Source organism: Cygnus olor, chromosome 6 (genome assembly GCF_009769625.2).
Source record: "Cygnus olor isolate bCygOlo1 chromosome 6, bCygOlo1.pri.v2, whole genome shotgun sequence".
Taxonomy (NCBI): domain Eukaryota; kingdom Metazoa; phylum Chordata; class Aves; order Anseriformes; family Anatidae; genus Cygnus; species Cygnus olor.
Genome location: NC_049174.1, coordinates 38,811,075 through 38,838,070, shown reverse-complemented (window position 1 = coordinate 38,838,070; position 26,996 = coordinate 38,811,075). Strand labels below are relative to the sequence as shown.

The 26,996-nt window shown below is 44.8% G+C and overlaps 1 protein-coding gene and 1 long non-coding RNA gene across 3 annotated transcripts; one reads left to right on the top strand and one right to left on the bottom strand.

Moving 5' to 3' along the window:
* Nucleotides 1-488: 488 nt before the first annotated feature.
* Nucleotides 489-24,519, top strand: STAM2 (signal transducing adaptor molecule 2). Of its 2 annotated transcripts, none has more exons than XM_040561322.1 (14): nt 489-534; nt 8,734-8,818; nt 10,187-10,262; nt 10,471-10,566; nt 12,706-12,852; nt 14,505-14,574; nt 14,947-15,133; nt 16,363-16,457; nt 16,873-16,955; nt 17,137-17,224; nt 18,021-18,075; nt 18,714-18,867; nt 20,416-20,585; nt 20,820-24,519. In XM_040561322.1, exons 2-14 carry the CDS (start codon nt 8,781-8,783, stop codon nt 21,049-21,051), a joined length of 1,491 nt encoding a protein of 496 aa, XP_040417256.1. In that variant the 5' UTR covers nt 489-534; nt 8,734-8,780; the 3' UTR covers nt 21,052-24,519. The 2 variants fall into 2 exon arrangements, with proteins under 2 accessions (XP_040417256.1, XP_040417255.1); XM_040561321.1 differs by lacking the exon at nt 489-534 and adding an exon at nt 1,147-1,267.
* Nucleotides 21,369-26,949, bottom strand: LOC121072089. The gene is made up of 2 exons (XR_005820991.1): nt 25,654-26,949; nt 21,369-24,891 (listed from the first exon to the last, which is right to left on the bottom strand). It is a non-coding gene; the product is annotated as an uncharacterized LOC121072089 (long non-coding RNA).
* Between the last annotated feature and the right edge of the window lie 47 nt (nt 26,950-26,996).

Here is a 26,996-nt window from a genome sequence, read left to right as displayed (position 1 = left end):
TGGAAGGTGAGGGGCTCAGCACCGGTGGTCCTTCCCCATCCTTCACCTCTGGAAGCGTGACAGCTCTCAGATGCTGCGTCCCACCACGACCAGATAATAAATGGAGCGAACGTACGCGAAGCATTTCATTTGAGTCCACGTCAAGGTGACAGAAACAACAGTGTGGTATTTTAGGAAATGGGGAAGACACCCAAGCCTGATTCACTGACTGAAATCCCAAGTTTCGATTTAATTACTGAACTTGAGGCGGAGGGAGGGGCATTGCGCCCCGTGCTGCCCTGCCACCACCGCCTCCGCCGGCTCACCTCAGCCCCGCCGCAGCGAGCCGGCGGCGCCCCCTGCAGCCTGCCGGCGGCCTGGCACGGCTCGGCCCGGCTCGGCTCGGCCCGGCACGGCTCGGCCCGCCCCGGGGCCGCTGCTCGGGGACACCGCGCGGCCGCAGGAGCTCGGGGACTGGGGACAGGCGCTGCTGACACACAGCGTGCTGAGGTGCCGGCGCTGCCTCCCCTCCTGAAGGGATATGGGTATACTCTGGTATATTCTTCAGGTGAAACTCGGTTCCTAGTGTATAACCTTTAATTATTCCCTCACAATTCCTTTAAATTACAGTATGTAATCGTTACTTATTCCCTCACGGTCACGCCAGGGGGTGCTCCCCGTGGGTGAGCCCCTCACGGGGCGCAACACCAGGGGGCTCTGGGGGGCCTCAGAGGCCGCCCGGCCAGGCCAGCCCAGGCCCCGTGCAGCACTTCGAGCCCCTCGGCTTTGGCCTTCGTGCTTTTACAGAAGCTTTAACCGCGCGCCCCGCAGCGGAGGGGATAAGTTAGGGCCCGGTAACCGTGCCCCGGGGGGGGGGCAGCCAACATGGCGGCGGGGCAGCGACACCGCCCGGCCCCGCACCGCCACAAGATGGCGCCCGCCCGTGACGTCACACCAGCAGCGGGGGGGCGCGGCCCGTTGATAGAGGGGGCGAGGCCGGTGGGGCGAGGGCGTGGCCTGTGGAACGGGGGGCGTGGCCTGCGGCTCGAGGGGCGCGCCCTCCGCACAGCGCCGCCGCGAGGCCCCCGTGCCGCCGGGCTGCCCCGGCGAACGCCTGCCCGCTGCCGCAGTGCCGCCCTCAGGCGCGGCGCGGGCGGCCGCGGGGGCCTTGCGGCGGGGCGGGCGCTGCCCGGTGCTGGCGGCGGAGGAGCGGGGCCGGGCCGGGGGGCGGGGGGCGCTGCCGCCGCCATGCCGCTGTTCGCCGCCAACCCCTTCGAGCAGGACGTGGGTGAGAGAGCGCCCGGGAGGGTGAGGGGGGGGCGGGGGACGCGCGGCCGCAGCCCCGCGGCGGAGCGAGGCCTGGCGGCGGGGCCCGGGCCGTGCCGGGCCGTGCCGGGCCGAGGGGGCCGCGGGCAGGCCGAGGGCGCTGCCTCGGCCCCGCTGGGCGCGCCTGCCCCGGCCGCTGCTTCCTCGCCTCAGCTGCGGGTTGTCGTCTGGTTTTCTCCAAAAAAAAAAAAACAAAACAAAAAAAAAGCGCCAGTTTTGGCTTAGGGCGCCGAAAAAGGACGTTAAAAAGCTGCCTACGAGGGTCAGGTTTGCGCCTTCCGTCGGGCTGGAGCTGTAGGTTAAGAGGAATTGTGCGTTCGCGGGGTTTCTGGCAAGGCCGCGGTGCGTACGGGTGGGAAGGGCTGGGGGCGGCGCCCCTCGGCGCCCCTCTCTTGCTCGCCGCAAGCCTGCCACGATCCCAGGGAGCCTTCGCAGTTTGGACACCGAGTACCCTGCCTGCCTTCCCCCCCCAAGCCCCTGGGGGACCGCAGCGTCGAGCCGCGATTGCAATGAACGCAGCAACTCGCCGGGCCAGCCGCGCGCAGTCGGGTTGTTTCGGGTGCCTCGCGGAGTCTCCGCGGGTGTCCGGGGTTAGCTTTCACCTCTGCCTGCGCGAGTGAAGGTTTTTGGCCTGGGACTGTCGCAGCTGCGTGCAGTGTTCGTTGCCAAACCCAAATGCTTCGGGAGTATTGTTTTATATGCTATATTTTTATAGCAATATATTTTTCGGTAGTGTTGCAAGGGTGGCAGTCTGTGCGCTTGTGCTTTCTTAAACTTTGCTGTATACCTACCAGGCATAACTGCTTGCACATACTGCTTCTGTCAGGATTTAACTCTTTTATGTTACTGTTTTTTCTTCTTTTTGCTTAAGAAATAAGGTACGCACCAAGCACGTAGGTGAGCCCAGCCGACGTCCTGGTGCCGCAGGGAAGGAGAGCTCCTCTCCCGTGTTCTCCTCCACCCAGATCGTTTGAATTCCCCACTGAGCTGCTTTAACTCGCGCGTTTTGGCACAAAACTTATTTCACAGAGCTATTTGGCCGACGCGTTGGATCACCTGTGAAGGAGATGAGTTTGGAAATTCGGCAGTTTAAAATCGTCAAGGGCTGCAAAGCGCTGGTGAAAGCGAGGGGCAGGGCTCCCCTGAAAAGGTCCCAGGGAAGAGCAGGGCCCCGCTGCTGGGGGCAGCGACAAGTCGGGTCGATGCAGCTATCTCCTCAGCCCATACGTTTCGTGCTGCGGTTTTCTCAGGGCACCTTTGGAAAGCGTAGATAAGCGCTCCCTCGCTCTGCCACAGCTGGTTTTGTTTTCGTGGTCCGAAACGTGCGCGCCTGCCTTTCGGCAGGGCTGCCTGCAGTCTCAGCTCCTGGCTGCTGCCTCGCCTGTAGCTGCGGTCCCGCGGGGTTAACCTCTGGGACGGTTTCAGAGGAGTTTGCTTTCCTTCAGCTGTTTCTCTTGTTAAGAGGCTAGCCCAGTGCCTGAGTTCTTTACGGGGTTAGAAGCGATTTCATTTCCTGCCTAATGCTCTTCGTAGGTCGTTCGTTCGCACGTGCTGTTCTCCAGCACAACCCTCGCTGTCTCATAGCCTTCGTCTCTCAAGCAGCTCTTCCTCCAGCAGAGGACAAGTCTGCGCCGCCTCAGCTGGCGAGCAGCTAGCCTGCTGTCGTGGGATTGTGAGCACGACCAAGGGAGCAGGAAGTCTTTGTGTAGCTTGAATGACTCCCAGACCTGCCCGCGGGGTCACGGGTTGCTGGTGACTTGGTGATCTTGTTTCCTTGGCCCTTGCTGGAGCGTTTGCCTGGGGCGTTTGGTTGTGGTGCTGTACCTGCCTCTCTGTGCTGCTTTACCTTGGCGGCCCGTGTCCTCCTGTGCCAGAACTGCGTGTGCTTGTCGTTCTCCTCTCGTTCCCAGCCGCCGAGCTCCTGCTTCTAGGAGGATCTGTAATTGACTCTGAGTTTGCGTTCTGTCCTACTAACTGTCACCTTTGGCTGTCTAATCCAGCCCTGATTGCTTTACGTTTCTCCTTACACGATGCTCTGGTCCTCCCTCTCACTGGAGACGCCTCCCAGCCTTCCGCTGGCGTCCTTGTGACCCTTCCTCCCGCGGTCAGTGTCAGCCAGGGTTTGCGGCGTTGCTTTCCCGAGCGATTCTCGAGGCACTCAGGAAGTAAACGCTCCCCGCCCTGGGAGTGCTGTACGTCCCAGCTCGCCTTCCTCACGGTGTGGAGCGAGCCAGGAACTGTGGCTAATAACTCGCACGTGGCTTCCTCTGAAATACCTCTCTGCGTCTGAGGAGCAGCTGGTGCTTGAATTAACCCCTGGAAGGTGTCCTCCCGGGAACACCGCCTGCCTTCTGCTAGAACTCGTCACCTCCCCTTCCATTTCGCAGTGATAATTCTTGCTTCAGCGCTTGGTGTAAGGCCTTGCAGATGTTTGAGGACAAGCTGGTTGCGGGTTTTGGTGTCGTTGGTGCTTGGATCTTTCTCTCTTTCACTTCTTTAAATCTTCTCAAGCCCTCGGACTTTACCTTTGTTTGAGTGACTCAGCTTCCTGGCCTCTGAATCTGCAACTCCATGTTTGTTTGTTTGGTGCAAGACGTGATTATCGAGAACTTGCAGGGTTTTGTAGCTTTCAGACCGACATTGGGAGTTGTTTACTTTTCGGGCCGTTGGCCAATTGACTCGAAACAAAATGTCAGGGCAGCTTTTTGAGGAAGAGTATCCCGGGAAGCCTGCTCGCTGGACTGGGTTTTCCCTGCAAAAAGGTCTCTCAGTGCTCCCTTTGGCCAGTCCAGTTCTTTGCAAGGGGACGTGAGGGAGGGGAGAAGAGTGGTGCGGTGCCAGGGGAGCCTTAGGTGGGGTGTTGGGGAAGAATCTGGCCGGGCGGAGGGCAGGCAGGCACGGGCAGGGCTGCCCGGGGCAGAGCTGGGGCAGCAGTGGGGCGCGGTGGTCCTGAGGGGCGTTTTCAGCCCGAGGGGTTCCCCCACTCCTCCGTGGGGTTGAGCAGCTAATTACCCAGGGTCATTCAGTTAATTACCCGGGTCGTTACGAGCAGGGCTGCCGTGCAGCGAGGACCAAGTGGACCGTGCAGCGTTACTGGAAGTGCAAGTCTCATGAGCACAGGGATCATCTTCACAATCGCTCATTACGTCAAAGCTAGGCGACTTCTTTGCCTCTTCTCTGGTCTGGGTATGCGAAGGCAAGGTGAACAACAGAAGGTGTAGGGTTACGTTTTGGGTTTCCAGAAATTGTTTGTGTGGTTCTGGTTTCTCTTCTGAAAGCCAGCAGTCAGGAGCGGGCCTCCGGTTTTTAACCTTTCACTTTTGTTAGACTGGCTCTGCTTTCACAAACTTAGAGTGGTGCTACGTCAAACTCCAAATACAAGATTGACTGCGCCTACAATTTTTTATTTCACGTGTGTTTTGGAGGCAAATCAGCCTCTAGAAGGTTGTCGTTTCAGTGATCAGGCCTTAACTAATGTCACATCAAGCTGGAAGGCTCCTTGCGCCAAGTCCCCGTGTGACTGCTTGGTTTTCTCTGTTTCTAGTGTAAAAATTGACGCGGGGGGAAAAAAATCGTTGCATTTGAGTACTTATTTTCTTAGCTGACGTGTTGTTTGGCATTGTCGGCAAGCTTTGCTCGAGGGAGCTCAGGACAGAATAACAAAACGCCGCGCACGTTCGAAGGCTGCGCGCCGGGCAGCAGCGAGGGCGAGCTGTCAGCGGCCAGCGTTGCCGATTTCCCCGTCGGCGCGAGGCGCTGTGCGTGCAGCGGGACGCGGAGCTCCAGCTAAATTCACCAGCAAGAGGTCTGCGGAACGGTGAGAAGTGCCCCGGGTAGGCACCAGCGGCACGCTGCTTCCCCCGGCAGGGACTTTTCCTGATGGGTCCCCGTGCTGGACCCTTGTTTTTGTGTGTTACCCGTCCCCCTGCTTGGGGAATAAAGGGGAGGAGAGCCGGTGTGATGAGGCTGGAAGGCGGGACGGTCAGCTCCCCGTCCGGGTGCCCTGGGCACCGGGAGGGCCCTGGCACGGTGTGCGGCAGCAGGGCGTTGGTGAGGCGTTACCGTCTTTCCTACGAGAGCCGCAGGCCGTGTTTCAAGGCAGCACCTTGACAAGCAGTCCTTCCTTTGGCAGCAGTACCAGCGAAGGGCTCCCGTCCCCTCCCCTCCCCAGCTGCTCATCTTCGCACTCTCCTCTCTTGCATTGGCACGGTTTTTCCCGCAGCTGCGTGGCAGATCAGATCGGATCGGGGAACCGATCCAGTTCAGAGTGATTAATTGTGTTGCAGTTTTTCATTGTTTTGAAAATATTCCGAGCAGCAACGCAAATAAACGCATTGCACTTTTACCACCGCTCCTGTAAAACTAAGCTCAAGCCTGGTGTTCCTTCATCGGCTGGAGAGCTACGGAGCACAAGCTGTTAGGTTTTTCAGGTTTGTATTCTCTTAGCACTGAAGGAACCTTGGAAAAGGCATCTTCCCACATCCGTTTCCTGTGATCAAGGTCCCCATCTCGGCATCTGCAGAGTAGTTACTCTTCAAGATGATTCTTCAGCTGGAGCTCGTGTTAAGCAAGAAGGCAGACGCTGTTAATCCGTCACGCTGGCAAGGAAGGAAACGTCAGAAGCTGTACGAGATTGCTGTAGGGCAGCCTCCTCGCTGCCAGCGGGACCGCGTCTCTCCGTGGAACGGCGTGCGTGGGTCCGGCAGGAGGGACCTGCGTTTGGCACGCAGCTGTGTGCTCACAAGTGCATGCGAGAAGTGTTTACGCCGCGCCCGCAGCTTACAGGCTTGCACTCTGACTGGCCTGTAAGCAGCCAAAGTGCTCTGCGTGTCCTACCTGTCCGTGCCCACGCGTCTGTTTCAGCCCAGTTCTTCGCTGCGCTGTCTCAGAAGAGGTGGCTGTTGCAAACCCAACAGGTGTGTCTGTCAGAGCATCTTAGGTGCATTTTATGGATGCGATTAAGTCCTTTTTAAAGAACCTCTCCAGAAGTTAGTTACCTTATTTGATTCCTTTTCCATTTTAAAAGGAGTGTAGTGGAGGGAAAGGGAAGGGAGCGAAGGAAGAGGGAAGTGTAGCGGCCTGGGTTTGGGGTTTTGGTACCGCTCAGACACGTGGCGGTGCCCGTCTGCAGGCTTGCTTTGCTAGCTGTGCCCGCCTGTGTCAAAGCGCTCCTGCGTCTCAGGTGAGTTTGCATCCTCCCGAGTCAGGGGGCATTGCTGGGACTGGAAAAAACAAGGTGCAGAGCTGGTCGCTGCTGTCTGTGGTGTTTTGAGGCTCCAAAGACTCGGGCGTGAAACACAACCTTGTGTTTTCTCAGCTTCCATGCCTTTCTCTTGACCTGCCACCGCCTCTTGGTGTTCACCGTTGTCTTTTTGCTCGTGGACAAAGAGGTGTCTGTAGCGGACGCTCGGGGGTTCAGAGCAGAAACAGCTTTCAGCTGGGGGTGCCACAAGGCAGCGGGATGTGCCCGGCCTGTTGTGTAGGCATTGGTGCTGGTTTTGAGGGCACAGCTGCTGCTGCTGTCACTGGATGAGACGGATTAATTTGGCTGGCAGGTTCTGATGGCAGGATTTGCACCCCGGGGATGGAGGCGTGCAAGGTGATGCTTTTAAAAACGCAACTTCAGCTGGTGGGCCGTCACAGCAAACAGCAGGCTGAAGCTGTGTGCAGCGAGCGTTGCGTTATGCTGTTCCCGGTGTCTCCTTTGTGCTGGTTCAGTACTTGCAGTTCACATACCCAGGCAATGCCCTGCATACAGGGGTTCTTTGTTTTGCTTTTTTAAAACTAAATGGCATGTTAGGCAGTTCAGAATTGCAGGCCCTCCTTTATTTTCGAGAACAAGCAATTAGTTTAGTTTTAGTGTCCTAAAGATATTGATGCACTCAAAAGAAAATCCAACGCTTACGTCTTTTCTGGGGAAGTATTTTAAGGAGCTTTGTGCTGTAGGAACATGCTTTCAAGCAGCATTTGCTTCCCTTGAAGAGTAATTCCAACCCGTGAAGATAACGTGTGGCCAAAATTGCCAGCTTCCATTCCCCCTCCTTGGTCTGCTTTTACATCTGTAATGGAAGGTTCTGGGGGCTCCGTTGCGCTCGAGTTTTCTTTGTGGAGGCCGCCCTGCTGCCAGGGGGTGTTTGTTGCAGCTCCTGGCTGCAGAACTGAGCGGTGGAGCTGGTTATCGGAGAAGATGCTTAGCTGCACACCCGAAAATGCATTTATTCGGGGTAGTGCTGCTGTCAGCAGGCCGTGTCATTTCGGACCAGCAGCTGTCGCAGAGCGCCATCGTGTTAATAGTTAGTGACCATTTGTGCTGCTTTAATCTGCTAAATAGCCTTTAAAGTGCTCGGTCACTAAGGGACTTAGTGACTTCTCTTACTCAGAATGCTGTAGAAGTAGTAATTATGATATTGCCAGGATCGTTTATGGAGTGCGTTCTGATGGAATTACCATTTACGGGGCGTAAAAATCTGAAAGCTCTTGCCTTTGAGCTTAGTCAAAATACTAAAGTGGCGTGTTAAAATCAAATCGTAAGGTGGCAGATGTGATGCATAAAATATTGCTCTTATGAGTTGTTTTAATAGAGCTGTCATATTTACATATGGCATTAAAATAACATGGCATTAAAATAACGTGGTTCTAGCAAAAAGTCAAAGGGGAGGCACAAATAAATGGCATTACCCCTTGTCTGCTAACATCGAATGGGACGCTGAGAGTGTGAAGTAGGGATACGTTCTTTACATAAAGCAGTTTGGGTTTTTGTTGGCCGCTTTCAGGACCTTCAGTAATCCTTCCGTGTCGCTTTCATTTCTCTACGCTTGTGACGTTCAGGTTTCTTGAAAAAATCTAGTAGAGGAGTGTTGTAAGAAGTTTATTGAGGGAGGAGGTGGTTCTCCCTTAGAGGTCTGAAAGAATTTGTTTATTCTCCTTGGAAATAAAAAGGAAATTATATATGATATATATAATATATCATACATATATATATATAATCATAATATATATTATATATTATGTAAACTATGATATATTTCACACAGAAAATTTAATTTCCGTGTGAAATGTATCCTGAATGCAAAGATTGGAAGGCCTCGAGTAAACTCTAACTTAGGGTTATGGCCTAAACTTGGAGTAAGCAAGCAAAGTGTACAGAAGCAGGTTTTTCATTATTTACAGCATTACACTTAAAGTTGTTTCACTTTTTGGATCTTTAAAACACTTAATGCATCTGTTAGTCCCGTGCTGGTCTTCCCATATGAAAATACATGCAGAATGCTTCATAAAACAGGAGGAATTAGCCCTCTGGAAGACGCTGCCTCTCAGCATTTTATATGGGGAGATCCCTTTTTTGTATGGCTGTGAAGGTATTTGCTCACTAGAATCTGAATTTAATAGGGTATTTTTATGCTTAATCAGTCTTGGTTTTCTTTACAGAAAAGGCTACAAATGAATATAACACCAGCGAGGACTGGGGTCTTATCATGGATATATGTGACAAAGTTGGCAGTACTCCTAATGGGTAAGCTGTGTCTCAGCATCACGACGTGTAACTTCATCTTCCTGTGAAGTGGAATACTGTTTCAGAAGAAACACATCTCAAAATGCTCATTGTAGTCAGACATGCAGGAAATGCTACTGATCTGATGCTTCTGTAAGCTCTACAGACGTGTGCAGTTGGCTTTAAAATTCTTTAAAAGAAATATTCCAACCAGATTTCCAGTAGAGCAATTGGGAGACGTTGAATGCATCCCAATGTTATGAGGTTTTGCACAGTAGACCAAGTTATTTGTATTTAATGATCTTGCGTTCCTTTTGAGAAGGAGCTATGTCAATAGGAAACGGTGAACTAGTTTCTTTGGAAAAAAAATCTAGTTAGGACAGTTTGCTATTTATGATGAGGAATTTATCTGTTTGTTGATTAGAAAGGATGGGACTGATATAGGAGAAAAGGGGAAAAAACTGAGGTCAATGCCCACCTTGATTTGGATTAGTTTAGCCTAAGTGGTAATATAGAAACGTAAGTGGTAATTCAGTGATCTTACAATTGTCAAAAGTATCTGCTCATTTTTAAGGTAATCTTTTTGAGCAATAAAATGTTTCAAATTCTGTAGTCAACTTGAGCTGGTACATACTTGAATTCTCAAGTGATCTTAATTTTTTATCATTTATTTGTAATATTTAAAGGTACTACACTGAGAAAGTTCTTTTTGTATTAATTATGTCCTGTCCCACAGGGAAGAATGGTGAATCTGTTCAATCTGGGAATCTTCAGTCCTCAAGGGAAAAAAGTGTAGAATATTCTTTGAGTCCTTTTTAAAAATCTCTAATGCTGGAAAACATCTGTAGAGGGGACTATTTTAAATCCTCTCCTTCTGGGGAAAAAGGGATTGTAAAAACTTAAGTTTCCTTTGTGTTAACGTTCAAGTGTCTTGAAAATGGGATCCAAGAGCTAACAAGCTGTGAATGTTTTTAAAATTAAATCTATAAAGAGCCTTTCCAGGAGCCAATTAAATAGCCATTCAGTCACTGCTGCTGCAGAGTTATCTTTTTATAAATGAAAAGACATTTCTTTCATTGTCTATTTCAAATCTATTTTGTCAACGTAGTAGCAAATGCTCTCTTTGTGACCTGTCAGCAGTACTATGGAAACTAATACAAAATGCCAGCATAAAAATGGAGTCTGCTCCAATTCAGCACGTTTAAGAACGAGCAAGTCGTTAAATATTTTTTTCAGGCTTGCTCTGGGAAAAGTTTAGGTTAGGTTCCATTTACATTTCTTAAAATAGAGACGGTTTTGCTTGCTTACCAAACTCGAGTAGCTGGTTTCATTCATTCTGCAAATTAGGTCAGTCACATCTATCGCTAATACTTTGTGTTCCTTTTGTAGAGCAAAGGATTGCCTTAAAGCCATCATGAAGAGAGTAAATCATAAAGTTCCCCATGTGGCTTTGCAAGCACTTACAGTGAGTAAACTGTCCCTGTTTTCCAAAACCTTTCCATTCCCTTAGGTTATGGCGCTATGAAGTGTGTACTGATCAATTAATACCTTTCTGTGCATCTGCAGTAGTAGTGGGAGAGTGCGTGCTGGACAAAGGGTGAACTTTTTCTATGCATGCTTTTATTTTGGATTATTGTTGTCATACATCTTCACCATTGTATTTCTGTTGTCAGCTTTTAGGAGCCTGTGTATCAAACTGTGGAAAAATATTTCACTTAGAAGTGTGTTCTCGTGATTTTGCTAGTGAAGCTCGAGGTATAATAAACAAGGTAATTATTAATAAATATTAATTAATAAAATAACTTTGGGGGGGAGAATTATTTTGGTGATTTCTTTGCTTTCTCTCATCGTAGCAAAGAACTGGCAAAAGTAATGCTCTCGTTAATATGCTAGCTAATAAAATTTTCTAGTTTTGGTGCAGTTGCAGATACTGCTGGCTGTTTGTCTTATCCCTGAAATTTGTGTATTTTCATTTACTACCTGCCCCAAATTGTAACAAAATTACATGAGCAATTTTAATTATAATCTGTGACTCTTCCTAAGCCAAATTAATTTGATAGTAGTGAAGGCAGCTTTCCCTGAAAAGAGTTTTTATTTGGCTTTAATGAAATTCATAAGCTGAAGTGCAAAAGGAAAACAGTGAGAAAGTTAAATTGCATATTTACAAGGAAAAGGAGGAAGGCTTCAGACAACTTTAGTTTCTAGAGATTCTCAGAACACCGGATGAGGAGTTAACCAAGAAAGGAAGACCTAAATGGTTGGGGTCAAGCAGCTGATGGGATCTAAATCTAGATGTAAAGAACTGAGTAAGCAGAACCTGCTTTACCATAATTACTGCTCCAGTTGGAGACAAAAATGACTAAAGAAGATAGTCTTCAAATATATGGGAGGCCTGGAATCATCAGAGGTTGAGCAAAGCAATTAAGGAAACTAATAAAATCGCTGGGAAGCAAAATGAGTTCATGGCTCTTCTGTTTCTTGCTTTCTGTGGAAAAATAGGTCTTGAAGTCCTCCACTTTATTCTCATTAGCCATGGTCCATTCTGAAATAGAACATTGACCTTCATGGTCTGACAGTGCTTGTGGATGTAAAAACAAACCTCTAATCCCACTGAAGAATCGCCTGCTGGAGCATAAATTATTTTGTTGTTGGGAAGTACTTGTGTTTTCCCCTGTCCCTTGCCCATTTGGAGAAAGAATCCTCAGAGGGCCTGTAAAATTGTGCTTCCTCCTTTTCTCTGAAAGAAAATCAGTTCAGACAAGTGTAACAAATACCTTTGTGCTGATAATGAACCTACTGGGTTACGTGGTTTATTTCAATTAAATGCATGCTTGAGCCCAAACTCGTCAATGTTCTTACTGTTCAGCTTGTTTGTGGGCGAGCCACAGGCTTGCGTTGTGGTCTGAAGGACACTCAAATGGGAAATCGTGGCCGCGCACCGCGTTTGTGCAGTCCCACGCTTTCATCTGTACAAGGCAGGTTGAAGCAGGTAGAGGTGAGCCCACCAGCCCCAGAACCCTCACTCACCAGCAGGTATCCTGGTGTTAGTTTGGATGCTTTGGGTTCAAATGGTAATCTTTTTGTTAATTGGAAGGAAAACCAGAAAGTGGATGGAGTCTGAAATGCTTAGTCCACGTTTTACCCTTGTAACATTGGCATGACAATCATGTACGTTAGCTGCTGTCATGAAGTGTTGCTCTTTTTGCTCCAATGTTTTTTCTAAGGCTATTAGAAGATTAACAGCAGCTCAAGTTTGAGGTGTGCTTCTGAGGTATGCTCAGAAGTGTGTCCTTTAGCCATGTAGTAGGGTGATGCGTGAGTCTGACTCGCTTTTCTCAGGTGGTTTATCTCTTGGCATGAGGTTGTTAGCAGGTAAAATTTGCAGTGTTGCACAAAATCAGTGGTCCTGCCTGGATTTAGAGTAGCTCTAAATCATTTAGATGAGGGTAGAGGACAGAGAAAGGCGTAGAGGTAGGCAGCCTGAATCTCCAAACTATTGAGGTGGAAGCATGGCTAACATTTGAAAAATTGAAAAGTTTGTCAGTCTTTTTCCTTAACCACTTAAAATTGACTCCACTAAAATTACAGCAGTATGTGTAGGTGAACTGCCTGTAAACTCCAAGTTTTGGCTGTGCAAGAGAATTTGCCTCAGAGGATTGCTGTAAGGGTTGAAGGAGGATGCTCCAGAGGCTAAACACGCTGTCTGTAATATCTGAATCAATGTATAAAAGGTCGTGTATGCTAGGTTCTGTTCTCAAAATTTTCTTATTGTCTTATTGAATGCAATGAATTGATTATTAGGGTATTTATTTAAAAAAAAAAAAAAAGGCTTTGGTAACAAAGTTTTACAACTCTTTCTGCTCACTTTGAGGTGGAATTATACCTTTCTGTGCAATTTTGTCTTCTAGGCTCATCCAAAAGTATCTGAGAAGCTGAAAAGTCTAATGGTGGAGTGGTCAGAAGAATTTCAGAAGGACCCACAGTGCAGCTTAATATCCGCAACAATTAAATCTTTAAAAGAAGAAGGTGTAACTTTTCCTGCCGCTGGATCACAGGTAAAAGCTGGTTAGGAATACTTCGTACTTCTGCTCCTGTTAGCCCTCTGGCAGTGAACAAAATGAAAAGCTGTCCGCAAGAGATCTTAGGTGCTTTTGGTCAGAGGAGAGTAGGATCCTTGTTCTGGTTTGGTTGCCTCCCGATACCGAGGTTCATTTCATTCCGCTTTTTTTATTTCCTTGCCTTCCAAAGAAAAATAAGAACAGACTAATAGCTATTTCATGATGTCCTCATGAGTTGTTTCGTTTTAGATCTGTCTTTCTTCAGATCATTTTTTTAGAGCTCTGTCGAGCTGTCGCTGCCTTAACTCTAAGCAATCCTACACCCACACTTTGTACTTGGTGTTTCATGGTTCTAATTGCTGACTTGGAGCACACATCCTTTTTTTTTCTTCACAGAGCCTCATGAAACAAAGGGCAGTATCTGGAACTGAGACATCTTTGAAGATGATCTGTTCTGTGCTGTGCTTTCCTCTTCTAAATCCTCATTTCCTGTTTCAGTTTTCTGTCCGTGTCAGGAGTTGTCCTGGCTCTGCAGTGGTGGGTGCTCCAGTCCCTAACCTCACTTGCTTTCTGTGTTTTCCTTCTGCTGGTGTATTGTGCCTGATCATCTAGCTGCCAGATATGGTGACAGGTTTTCTTATTTTCTGCGCTTTATTATCGATGCTTCTAAATATTATGTTCAGTGTGAGTTAGGCGAAGATCAATCCTGAAAATTAGAACTGTCACTTCTGTTGAGTTTCCCTTACGTGAAGTTTACTTTTCTCTGTATTAAACAGAGTTGTTTTTAATACTTTTACAATCTTTCCTTTCTCTGCAAAGACGTTTTCACCTCTGAATCTAGGATGAGCATTAAAACATACGGTAGAAACATGGAAGATAAAGAGAGCTGCAACCAGTTGTGCTTTCTTTCCTACTAATACATATGAAGTTATATCTTTGTCTTTACCTCACACACTTCCCTGCAAACAGTAACACTGAGGTTTGTTAGTTTCTGGTATACTTGTACAGAATTGTTTTCTAGGACCATTGATAACCGCAGTGTCTGAAACTAGGTTCTTCATTCCTGCAGGATGACTTCCGTGTTGGAGTGAAAACTCTAGGAATGATTTCTCTGTGCTGTTGTGGAGACTCAGTTAGTCAAGTCAGCAGCTCCTAACGTTCGCTTTTTGTTTCCGCACTCCCAACAACAGAGATTGAGGGTGTCTTCTGGTGTGACACGGAGAAAAATCCCACTTTTTAGCAAGTCCAGCTGCAGCTTAATAACTTGGGTCTTCACAAATGTAGGACTCCAAAGAGCTTTCCTTCCCTTTTGAGGGGAGGTATGGAGGGCAAAGGCAAAAAGAGTAGTCATTCAAACAGAACTCATTTAAATAATGATAACGAGTAAGTATTTAAATGGCATCTTTTAAATAAACGAGATCTCATTATTTATTTTACTTTGTTTGCCGCTGAAAACAAAATAAAACATGGATGAGATTCCGGACAACAGTAAATTTTTTCATCTAGATCATCATCTTGGGTCGGTAATGAAACCTTCTGATAAGGCAACTAATCAGGAACAGCTTATTACTAATTTTTTAAGTATATAATTATAGAGCTTTCTTCTTCCGTTGTACCATGAACTTACTCTATTGTTAACACATTTGCAGGCTACCACAAATGCTGCTAAGAATGGTTCATCATTAAGTAAAAACAAAGAAGATGAAGATATAGCTAAAGGTAAATTACTAGTCACAGCCTTGGGTTAGGCTTGTGCTCTGGAGCGTTTTGTTAAAATGCATAGAAATAAGCTGTACCCTCTTCTGCTGCAAGAACTGAACGTGAGGGCACAGCAGGTTGGGAATTAAAGTTTATGTTAATCATGCGCAAGTTATGAAACATTTTAATGCCTTACCTTCTCGTTCTGTTGTAGGGCAGAGTAAAGCTGTTGAAATGTAATAAATGGCTCATAGTTTGGAGAAAAAAATATTAAACATAAAGACCGTGTTTATATTATTAAAATATTTCTTTTGATTAGGAAAGCAAACTGCCTTTGTATACAGGGATAAAATATACAGACTTACCTGTTTTATTTTCCTCTCCTAACTGTAGCTATTGAATTGTCATTGCAAGAGCAGAAACAGCAACAAATGGAAACCAAATCCTTGTACCCATCTGCAGAAATTCAGCAAACCAGTCAGAACTCAAGGAAGGTGCGAGCTCTCTATGACTTTGAAGCTGTCGAGGACAATGAGCTCACCTTTAAAAGTGGAGAAATTATTTTTGTTTTGGATGACAGGTATAACATGCTCAGATGAAGGTGCCTTTATTCCACAACTGTTTTGTCGTTAGCAGTTTTTTCCCCCCAGGGCTTTCTTTTCCACAAGCACATGTATTGTCACCCTGGCCTTCCCCAAATCCCTTTGTCTTCTGCTATTTGTTCCGTACCCCAAATTGTTTTAACCCTTGAAAAAATTATATCTAACATTTCTTTGAGGCCATCCTTGCCCTTCTTCCCCAGTTCATATATTTCTCCAGTGATTGGCCATTTCTTTAAAAGAACCTCCCCCGCAACACTGTGATGCTGCTGGAGCCCTTCTGTGGCTGTAATCAAAGGAAGCTGCCTTTTCTCTCTGAAGTTTTCCTGTGCAGCTGTCCTGCTTTGCCTGCTGAGGTTCAATGGAGAAGCAGCATGCTGTGATTCTGATGGACAGCATCCTGGTTAAGCTTGGCTTGCTGCTTTATATAATAAAAATAAATAAATAAATAAATAAAATACCAGTGGCAAGGAGAAAGTAGCCTCTGCCCAGCCGAACTGACTGCATGCCACTGGCCCAGTTATCGCTGCCGTTTGTGACCTCAGGGCGGTTTTGGTGCAGAGGGACCTCTGTGTATTTCATTAGATAACCGTTCTGTGGTGGACGTCCAATTTGTAGCTTTTAAAATGTTAATTGGTTATAACGTCATAAGAATAGTTACGCAGATTGCAGTACCGAACTCTAGCTGATACCAGAAATTGTTGAATCTCTGGCTGTCAAGCGTCACGTTTGCTAGGAATAAAACTGAAGAAAAGTGCTTCAGGTAGTTATTGTCACTCTTGTGGCTGTTGCTCCAATGATAGCTAAGAAGCAGAACCTACTAACGCTGCTCTAATTTAACAGGCTGTGACAGATTAATTATATTTCTAATGTTAGTCCCCACTTGTGTACTTCTTGTAAACTTCTAGGTGAAGCTATAATGGGCTATCATCTAATCACTCTGAAGAACTGAGGAGTTGTGCTTTAAGCTTGCAGTGATTGCTGCTAAATGGTTTTACTTCCCCCGAGCCCGCCCTCTCTCCTCCCCAGCTCCTGCTTTTGGCTTTGCTGCTGGGCTGCTAATCTGTACAGACATTCTCCTTTACCTCTGTTACTGGGCACCTAGGGAAATAGTGTCTCGGATATCACAGGTTTTCAGTCAAAAGCGCAGAATGTTGCTGATGCTTAGAGTTGATGTTCAGGGTTTTGTAACACGGCTTTATTTCCCCAGCGACGCCAATTGGTGGAAAGGTGAAAATCATAGAGGAGTGGGATTGTTTCCGTCTAATTTTGTGACTTCTGACTTAAATGTTGAACCTGAGGCAGGTAAGTTAGCTGCTAAAAAGCTGACACATTATTTTTAGAAAGGCAGCCTTATGGTGGAAGTACTAATTAGCCCATCAGCAAAATAATTTCCTGAAATCAGCCCAAGAAAAGAATTGAGGGAGAAATCCTGACGTTATTTCAAGCAAGCAAGCATATACCACTGCTGTAGCTCACTTTAACGATACATTTTGATTGTAAGTTGTTACCTTCTCCCTGTTGCAGTAATTCAGTTCATTTTGCCGTAATTCCTAGAGAGTAACGTAATACTTCTCCAGCAGCTAGGTGCATCACTGCTTGATGTACTTACTCAAATTTCTATCTCATTTAAAGATTTGATGCTAAGCAATTAAAATGTGTACTTTAAGTTAACATAGTAACGCAGCCACAGGAAAGAAACTACTGTTTGTTCTTGCAGCAACTGTGGATAAAAATTGTGTTCCTGAGGATACTACAGATGAAATTAAGAAAGCAGAACCTGAGCCTGTATATATAGACGAGGTATGCAGTCACTTTCAATGTACAAAAGTACTGATATTTTTAAGTGATTAAGACATTGTTTTGATGCTGCCAGTTAAGAGAACTTTTTTTTTATGTAAAGACCTTTTTTAATTCTAAAATTAAAACAGTCTCTGCCATGCTTCAGAAATAGCTTTTGTTGACCTTATCTTCCACCTTTCAGGACAAGATGGATAAAACACTGCAGGTACTTCAGAGTATAGATCCTACAGATCTAAAGCTTGATTCTCCAGACCTTCTAGACTCAGAAGGTACTTTGAGCACTAAGTTTGCTAATTCTTGTATTTCTTCTCACAATTCTTTTCCATCGATTAAGCTGGTAATTCTTTTGTATTTATGTTAAGCTCAGAGAAACCAGGGTATCTACTGTCAGTGTGCTGTAGAATAATTTATTTCACAAAGGGAGCATGGGGATATAAGTATAACTCTGTTTTCTAACAGTTTTCAAGCTAAATCCCTGTTTAACAGAGCAATTTGCTTAGCTTCTAGCTAGTATACTCTGCCTGATTTTTGCAAGAAATACCTACCTATCAAAACTCTACATGAAATAAGCAATTAATTGTAGGTCAAAATTTTTCCAAAGTACTGCTTGCTAAGAGGGGAGGGGAAGTTCAGCTCACTTAAGAGCTGGGTAGTTCAAGGTGTGCAAGAACAATTGAGTGTACTTTGGGGGGGGAGAAAAAGTTTTCTAGAATGGAAAAAGTGGAAAACAAGGGAATATCTTCAGTACAGGAGGCCTAGATAGATTCATAGGCAGTATTCCAGTAAAAGGTGAGAACCCCATAAACCTTGGAGGTGGAAGCAGAAATGCAGAATTTTCTGTAGTTTTCATCAGTAGTCTTCTGTTTGTGGAGGGAAAGTGAAGAGAGGATGACAAAGCAGAATATCCAGAGTGTTTTTCTTCTCTGGTTTGGAGGAATTGGACACGCCTGATAACTAGGGACACTGTCCAATTTTGTATGCTTAGTGTACTTAAAGTATATTTTGGCTGGATTTAAAATTCAGTTGTGAAGTACGTTAACTACTTTGACTCTTTTGTCGTTACAGATATTTGCCAACAAATGGGTCCAATGATAGACGAAAAACTAGAAGAGATAGATAGGTGAGTCAGAATGTAGCTTCTGCGTGATTTACTGATACTTCAAATTGTGTTAATTTTTTATTTTAATTTTCTCCTTCATCTCCCAAGGTAGAAAATCTTGCAAGAAAAAATTAGACCATTCTGCTTTTACTTTTTAACATTTACTACCCACACCAGGACTTCTGTACTTCAGGTTTTGTTGCTGTTCTCCTAAGCATACTGCATAAGTTACTTGGTGTAATTTGTATTAGCACTTGATTGTGGGCTGGTCTATCTGTCTGGAACTTGACATCCTCATTCTGATGCTCACTGCCCTCCACGACAGGAAAATCTGTTCAACAGCATCATTACCCCTTTCCCCTCAGACTCAGGGATATTTAATGGTGAAAGGAAAAATCGATTAACGTCGTGGAGTTCCCTGCTTTATTACAGCTAGGGAAGGATGGTGGTTCACCACTTTGGCTCTCCTTCACTGGTGGAAGGAACGGAGTGGATTCTGACCGTTTTATGATATAGATGTGCAAGAAATCAGCCATCTATCTTTCAAGATTTTTTTTCATGCATGCTCAAACCTGTTTAATGAAGTACTTTCCTTTTTTACCATCTAACACTAGATGTTAGAGCAACTTAGTGTTTTGCATACGTTTGTTCTGAAACAGAAAACATTCAGAATTATCTGAATTGAATGTGAAAGTTCTGGAAGCTTTGGAGCTCTATAACAAACTGATGAATGAAACGCCGATGTATTCAGCCTACTCAAAACTCCACCATCCCGCACAATACCCACCTACATCTTCTGGTGTTTCAGTGCAGGTCAGTACCCTCTTCTGGAAATAGAGACTTTCCTAATATAGATTTCTATTTAAAAAGATGACACCAAAAATGAAGCGTAGGCTTTCTTGCTAGCCTACGAACAATCTGACATTGCCTGGTGACTTTCTATAGCCTTTAGAATAAGATATCACTTACACACTAGAACAGAGTACTTTAATTTGCAGTTACCTGCTCATACAGTAAGCTATAGATGTTAATTTTGCTCACTTTAACGTAAAGATGATTTATTGAAAATACTTAAGATTCTTTCTGTGATTTTTTTTTTTCCTAGTGAGAATTGTGTGTTTCAGCAGCTTGGTGGATATTCTTGCGATGAGTCATGTTCTCAGTCTTAAAGTAAAATGTTACCTTCTTATCTAATAGCAGGGATGTGAGTGAACTTGAATATTAGTGCATTAATCATGAGCCCAGTGCACTTTTGCTAAGTATAGAAACCTTCATCTGGTTTTAGCCCTTTTTTTCCAAGGGGGAAAAAAAAGGTATTGTATTAGTGGGTGTAGTTGCTCCAAACTGATTTACAGTATCTCTTGTGTGCCATATTGGTGTCCTAAGAAAACAAAAATAGAGGGGAGAGGGATTTTAAAGATCCTTTTTTAAAGAAAGCATAGAATGAGTGTTTTTACTTCAAGTGAATTTTACTTTAATGCCAATTGTTCAGTGGGAAAAGAATAAAGAATAGTTGCCATAGCAACTGCTAGATCTGAAAATCTGTCAGTTAAAGTAATTCTATGTCCTTAACTTCTGGTAATGATGAAAAATTCAGTATATTTGGAGGTTAAGAAGTAACATGAGCCAAAAGGCAACAGGAGTTTACTATTTCTTTCAAGATACATGCTTCCAGCAGTGAAAATGTGAGATAATGCTACTCGTGCTGGGCCTAGCACAGTTACTTGACACAAAACTGTCCGTTCCTTCAGTGTCCCTGAACTATCCCAAGTCCAAAAGCAATGAGCAGTACAGACTTCCATAAGCATGTTATACCACCTGCTCTATCTGAATTTTGAGTGAGAACTTGCGTTATCTTAAATCAGAGATGCCAGAAACTAAAGGTTTTTTTATTTCCTCTTATGTTATACTCTTAGAATATTCCTCTGTTTTTATTCCCAGAGTGTATTAAATAACAAATTTTGTATGGTACTCATCCCGCTCAACCGTGTTTGTGCATCAAAACGTGTGAGGACTGAACATGGTAAAGTCAAGGGAGATTACAGAAAAAGAAACAAGGCTTCTGGGAGGGGCAAAGGTCTTGTACGTGATACAAAAGGATCGTCCAGACAGTAAGGACAGACCTTGTTAGCAGGGCATTTTTGAAAAAGGTGCCTGCTGATGGCAATAAAGGATGCCTATTCACAAGTCATGTGTTAGGAGCTAAGTTGCGTGTGTTGGTTTTAGAACGTTGCTGGAAAATTGATGTTCATTGAGCCTTGGAATCCTGATATGTATTTGTTTATTGTAATTGTGTTCTGTGCCACATTTGCTGCTGCTTAATTGAAAATAAAAGGTATGCTTTTTTTTTTTAATTAACAGTCATATCCTGTACAGCCACCTAGTGGAAACTACATGATCCAAGGTGTTCACCAAGTCACCATTTCCCCAGGTTATGGCCTAGGACCTGATCAGATGGGGCAGCTGAGGTCTCTGCCTCAAAATATAAATTCTTCTGGAGCAACTCAGCCTGCTCAAGCTGCCTATTTAAGGTATCATTTCGGCAAACTCTTACGTCACCCTATTCCTGATGGTAATCTTACTGCTTTGCCTAGAGGCTGTATCTCCATGAGGTATTTACAGTGACGTGTAATGCTGTTTAACCACTTCGAAGGTACACAGATTGCTTTTGGGCTAGGCAAAATTCTCACTTGCAAATCTGCTTATCAGAGAAATTGTCAGTGAACTTGTCAGAGTTAGATTTGGTTTGGTTTGTTTCGTTACAGCCCAGGACCAGATTCTGTGCTGAACCAGACGTACGTGAACCAGAATGCTGGTCTTCCATCAGCTGCCAGCACAGCTGCCTACAGCCAGCAGCAGATGGGAGTATCGGTGGATATGTCAGCCTACCAGAACAACGCGTCCAGCTTGCCCCAAGGACCAGGTTATCCCATGGCAGTTCCTGCTCATTCCGTTCTGCAGCAACAAACAAACTACCACCAACAGCCCCTCCTTTAAAAACAAACCAGGCTCATATTTCTGAAATAATGAATACAGTTTGCTGAAGCTAATGATTTTTTATTAATACCTGTCACAGATATCAAAATGCATTTTCCTTTTTAAGTAACCCAACTTAGTGCATTAGGGTGATGCTGAGTAAAAATACACATCAGAACCGGTCGTTAATCGTTTGCTTAAAGGTAGTTTGAACTAGATTAGGTAACGGTTTAAAATAATTTCAGATTACTTTGAGCCCTTAGTTCAGTGGTTTCAAGAAACGCCGTTTATGAGTCTGAAAATAAGTAAAAAGATTGGCCAAAAATAATTTTCTTTTCAATGTGTTTCTGGAAACTTGAGGACGCATACTCAGCGGTATGCGTTGCTCTCATTACACATTGTCTCTTCTGGTGTCTCACTGTAATCTTTCTATCCAAGTAGCTTCAGAAAATCTCTGCTGATTTAGACACCTCCTTCTCTCTGTGCTGCTGTCGTGAGCTTTATGACACGGTGTGCACTAGATAATTGGAACAGCTGCACGAGTTAATCAGATGAGAGCTGGAGGAGAAAATGATTTGATACTGTGACGGAGAGGACCATGTACCTACAGAAGTATGAGGAATGATGTTTTTGCAGTGCTGCCTATTAGATTTTGGGAAACTACAGAGAACTCTGATGTGTTTCTCGTGAAAGAAATTGCGGGGGGTTGCTTGAACTTGCTTTTGGCAGAGGTGGTACATGCAAGGGATGCTCCCAGCAGACTGTGGGTACTCCGGATATGAGGTGCTGAGCCAGGGTCTTGTACAGAATGTATTTTCTTTTCCTTTTTCTGTTGTATGTAGAAGTGAAGGAGAACTGTAGTTCTGTATGGTAAAGGAGGGGCTCAAGAATGTTTGAAGCTTAAGACTGAGAATCCACCTTTGTTCCATTTCCATTGGGGAGGCAAGTGGAACAGGAATCATCTTTATGGGACCAGGGGGTTCTTGCCTCTCTAGGATTTCCTTTTGCTGCTGCCATTTACATGTCTAAATAAACACTGGTTACAGAGGGAAACTCTTAAACCAGTTGGGAAAGGTGTATTTAACAGCCCACGTATAGGCAGACTACGCGTGCTTTGTGAGTGTGCTCCTCATTTAATACAAGGAACGGCTGCATATTGAAAATATCAGACGTCCTTAGAAAAGGAATTGTCTTGGGACTGTGGAAGTGAAGCATTTGGTGGCTAAGACAAGAAATCTTAAGAATTTCTTCCCTGATGCACTTTTTAATGAGTAGGTTCTTTTTTTTTTTTCCTTTAAGGAGGAACAGTTGAGCTGAGTTACCTTTCAGGAATGTTTTTTCTTTTATGGTTTCAGCCTCTGAAAAAATCACTTAGTTCTCCTGTTTACCTACTCAGTTTAGCATAGTCGTATTTATACATATTTTAACAATTTTACGATGAGTAATAATCTTTAGATTGGGAAAATAATGAAAGCAAATCACTGATAAAACATCTTGTTAAATGTCTGAAACTCCAAAAATGTCTAAATAAGTATGTTTGGTGTATAATTTTTCTACCAAATGAGAACTGTCAGATTGTAGACTGTTGCTGAGTAATAAAAACCACCGTTCACTCAGTGCCACCTCCATTGCTTTTGCATTTTATTTAATTACTTGGTATCGTGACTTTATTCGATTGCAGCCTCGTGCTTATGGAATAAGGGATTCAGTACCTGCTCTTTAAATCATTATTTAAATCTGTGCGGTTAGAAAGAATCGATCATCTTTCCTTTTGAAATGACTTTAATTTTTTGTATCCTTCCCTCTGAAGTAGTTTAGTACAAGTAACACGTTGCAATACTGAAGTATTCCAATAACTTTTTCCTTGTGTTAAGAGGAATAATTAATTTCAATGCTGCTGTTCAAAATTCTTATTGTTTTGAGATTTTTTGTAAGAGTTTGTTTCGTTCCAAACTGGTTTATAATCAAACTAGACCTTGCTGTCATTTATATAGATTTTTCCATGTTTATTAGTAAATGAGATAAAGGTAGGTATTTTTATTGGATTCAAAACTTTGATCCAGCAGAAATATTGAGTATCCTAAGCGGAGATGGCTAGACAGATGTGATTTGATTAGTTTTAATTATTTTATGAATATAAATAATGTATATACTCATTTGTCTGAGATTTTCTACACAACTACATATATGCATACTGTTAAAGCCTGAAATTTTATATAAAAGCCAGATTTGTGATTGTCATCTCTTATATTCTGAATTCTGTGATATGCAACTTGTAGATAGTGTAAAATAATTTAATTATTAAAATAGTGTATTTAGAGGGTTTTGGTGTTAATAGGAACTGTTTTTCCTCTTCAAACTTCTATACATTATCATATTTATTTTTAAGGCCTGATTGTAACTGAACATGCTGCCAAAGGATTTATCTAACTTCGGATTTCTACACTAGGTTTATTCCTACTGTTTTATAACAGGAATCAAGGGTAGATAACTTCTGCTTTTTCATATAAACTCTTAATAGTTAACATAGAAGTTTGTGCAACTTTATAATGAGAATTTTATTGTAATATTTGTTTCATGGATGTTAAAAATATCGATGCTAGATACATTTTCTTCTAGTGTGAATTGGCAACCTATTACATCTAAGTTATAGTCAACTGAAAGCAATGATTTCATGTCTGTAATGCCACCATTCAGAGGTGTGTGTTGAGACTCGTTGGTATTTCATATGGCCTTGATGTGACAAATGCATTGTCTATTAAATTTGGTATAAAAATTACAATATTAAAATTGTTTCTGTAACAGGTAGACCTTAAAATAATGTTCTGTGTTCATTTAGCTTTTGTTCATTGATGTCCATAGGCTTGTGGAACAGTAACTCTTTTGAAGGCTGTCCTTTAGAAAGGAGTGCCGAGCAGGACCTGGCTGTAGCTGCAATCTCTTACAGTAATTATTTTCTGATAGGAAGGGTTTTTTCTTATTTTTATCTATGCATCTTTTCTAAGACATAATAGGCACTACTCTTGCTTACATTGAACACTGTGATATATTTGTCGAATTAATAACTTTTTAGAATTTATGGCTCTTACCAGTTAAATTTTACATGAAACTGACTGAAACTGTTTTGAATCAGTGAAAATGAGAAATGAAGGAAAAGAAATGTAAATGGGGCAGGGTCTGAGCACTTCTGGATTTTCATCTCTCTGCTGGCTCCACTGGAATTGTAACGTCTGCCAGCTAGCGAACTGACCCCAGCATACAGCATGCCTGAATTTTGAATGCAGGTTGTGGTTCTACTTCTATTTTGCCTGGGGTTTGAGGTGAATATGTACTGGTTAATAGACGCGTCACAGTTCTTACAGAAAATTATCTTAAAGAGTTTGCAGTATTAAGAAGAGGGGATGTGTTTTAATGGAATATCCGTTTGGCCTCCTGTCTGCAATATGTGTGCATTGCCTTGTGTGAATAAAACAAAGTTTATTTAACAAACACGGGCAAAGAGTCTTCTGTTTACTACTCAGGTTAAATCCTTGCCAGAAAGACAAGGCAAAAGCTGCATGAGGAGCCACTCACAGCGTGAATCGTGAACTTCACTGCTGCAGCCTTCACCTTCCTCCTTCCCCAGCCCGCTCAGCCTTGCGCCCACTTACCTCCAGCTCATCGCGCTCCCACGCGCTCCCAGCAGCGCCAGTGCTCTGGAAGAGGCGAGCTTAATTTCAGAGCCGTGCTGCATTTCACCTCTGCTGGATGAGCTCCTCTAATCGGGAACCCTTGCTCGTTACCTTTGGTTGTCTGTAAGCTGGGCTCAGCAGGTTAGAGTGCTGCTGCATGCTGGTTGCTAACCAATACGTATGTTAACCACTATGGGGAGCAGAGGAGAATAACCTTAAAGAAAATGGTAATGCACACAATTGCCACAAATGATAAGGCGTTCATATAGAAAACACAATGAAATTTTAAGAGCAGTGTATCGCACATCCTAAGAATGAACCATAATTGCTTAGGGCTTATTATAGGTTTTCAAGGAGGTAAAGTACCCAGAAGGATTCTTAGCTCAAAGTAAGAATAAATCCTTGTGCTTTAAAGACGCCTTCTGCTGAGGCTGTGAATGGATGCCAAACCAATGTGTGCAAGGAGCCTGCTGCACCTGAGGATGGCATTATTAGACACACAGCACCGCGCTGCACTCCACCACTTATTTACAGCACCCTTTTGAGGCACTGATCCTACTGGCTTGATTTCAGGTTACTTTAAACTACACCTCTGAACCTTACAAAGCCAACACATTTACTGGCAAATACTTTGTTCTTCATTTCACATCTCAACCGTGACTATGTCTCGCTGAAGTGAGATGAGTGTGTAAATTTTCTGGACAGTATCTTAAATTGGGAAGTGAGCCACATAGCCACGCTAAGAATAATGTTAAAAGTATCCTTACTAGTACCTATTTAATGATTAAGGTGAATTTAAAAATAATCTAATTTAGACTACAGCATTCATGACCCACATTCATCTCTGATAAAGAAACCAGGCTGCCTAATTTCATCCAGGCTTTAAAAAAAATTAAAATCTACAGTTTGTGTCTATAGTGTGAGAGAAAGAAATGTGTTCACCCTGTCGTACCTTGGGCTTTCAGCAGAGGTGTGCTTGTTCTGTATGGATCCAGTGGGCATCAACCTTCAGAGCATGATTTGAGCCTATTATGTAGGTGCTTGCCTTATTGCTGCCTTGATTTCACACATCTGGTATCTGGGTGCATTAATTGTTTTTGCAAACTTTAAAGGTCATGGCAGCTGGCTGGAAAAGGTAGCTCTAACATAATTCTGAATATAAATAAAGTTGCTACCGCATACGTTGGAGAAATGGTGGTGCTTTGATGCTTTTGGCAGCTTGCTTTCTTGATCCCTTTCCCAGTTGGTTGAGAAAAAGTTATTTTCCAAGGGAGCTGATCTGTGTTCAAAGCTTTCTGGAGTAGAAGTGGGATCAGTTCAAAGATGCACACATTTCTCATTCGTTTCAGTGGGAGGTGTAATGTACTTGTAGCTAAAGCACAGGAGTGGGAAGCAGGAAATCCAGGTCCTGCTTCCACTTCTTCTCCAGATTTCCTGTTTGACTTCAAACAAGTTGCTTCATCTCTTGATTTATTTTTATCCCCCCGTGCCCTGGAAATTACAGCATTCTTTATGAATGGTAGTTGATGCAAACTCACACCGATCGATACTTGGAAGTGCTAGGTGCAGCGCAATGGAGGCTGGGCTGGTTCACACAGGTGCAGCTTTAGGAGGCTGTGCTGGACTTGTAGCCGGGACTTGTCCGGGGCGCCTGCGGTCCTCTGCGGTCTGCCAGGGCCTGCGGTAGGGACGGGGCGCAGCAGGGAGCCCGGCCGGGAGGCAGCTCTCGTTCCTGCACCAGACACTGTACCAAAAGCTCTGGTGATTTCTGGCAGTTCGTGATCGTTTCTGTTCATCATAAATGATTTTTTTTTTGTAATAAATCTGTCAGCTCTGAGAACTACCTACCCAGCTAAGTCCAGATACAGCGCTCCTCAGCGGGCCCCTCACAGACAACCCCAAGAGAGGCTGGGGAAGAGCCGGGTGCGGGTGCACCGCCCGATACACCGCCAAGCTGGGGCGAGGCGAGCACAGAAAGCTCCACAGAAAGGCCGTTCCTGCTCTTTAACTTCAGGCAGGTTTCCACACGGGCGCGTCCCCCCGTCCCTGCCAGCCTTCCCCTGCCCGTGCCGAGCCCGGCTGGCAGCGCTGAGGCGGGGCCCGGGAGCACCCAAACGGGGCCGGGGGCCGGGCTCGGGGGGCGGTGGCAGCGGCGCTGTCGGGCCCCCGGCTCCCCTTCGACGCCTCACACGGGCCGTCGAAGGGCAGCCGCGCACCCGACCCGCCCCGAGATGGCGGCGGGGCCCCGGCCCCGTCCCGCCCCGCGCCGCCCGCCCCCCGCGCTGCCTCCTCCCC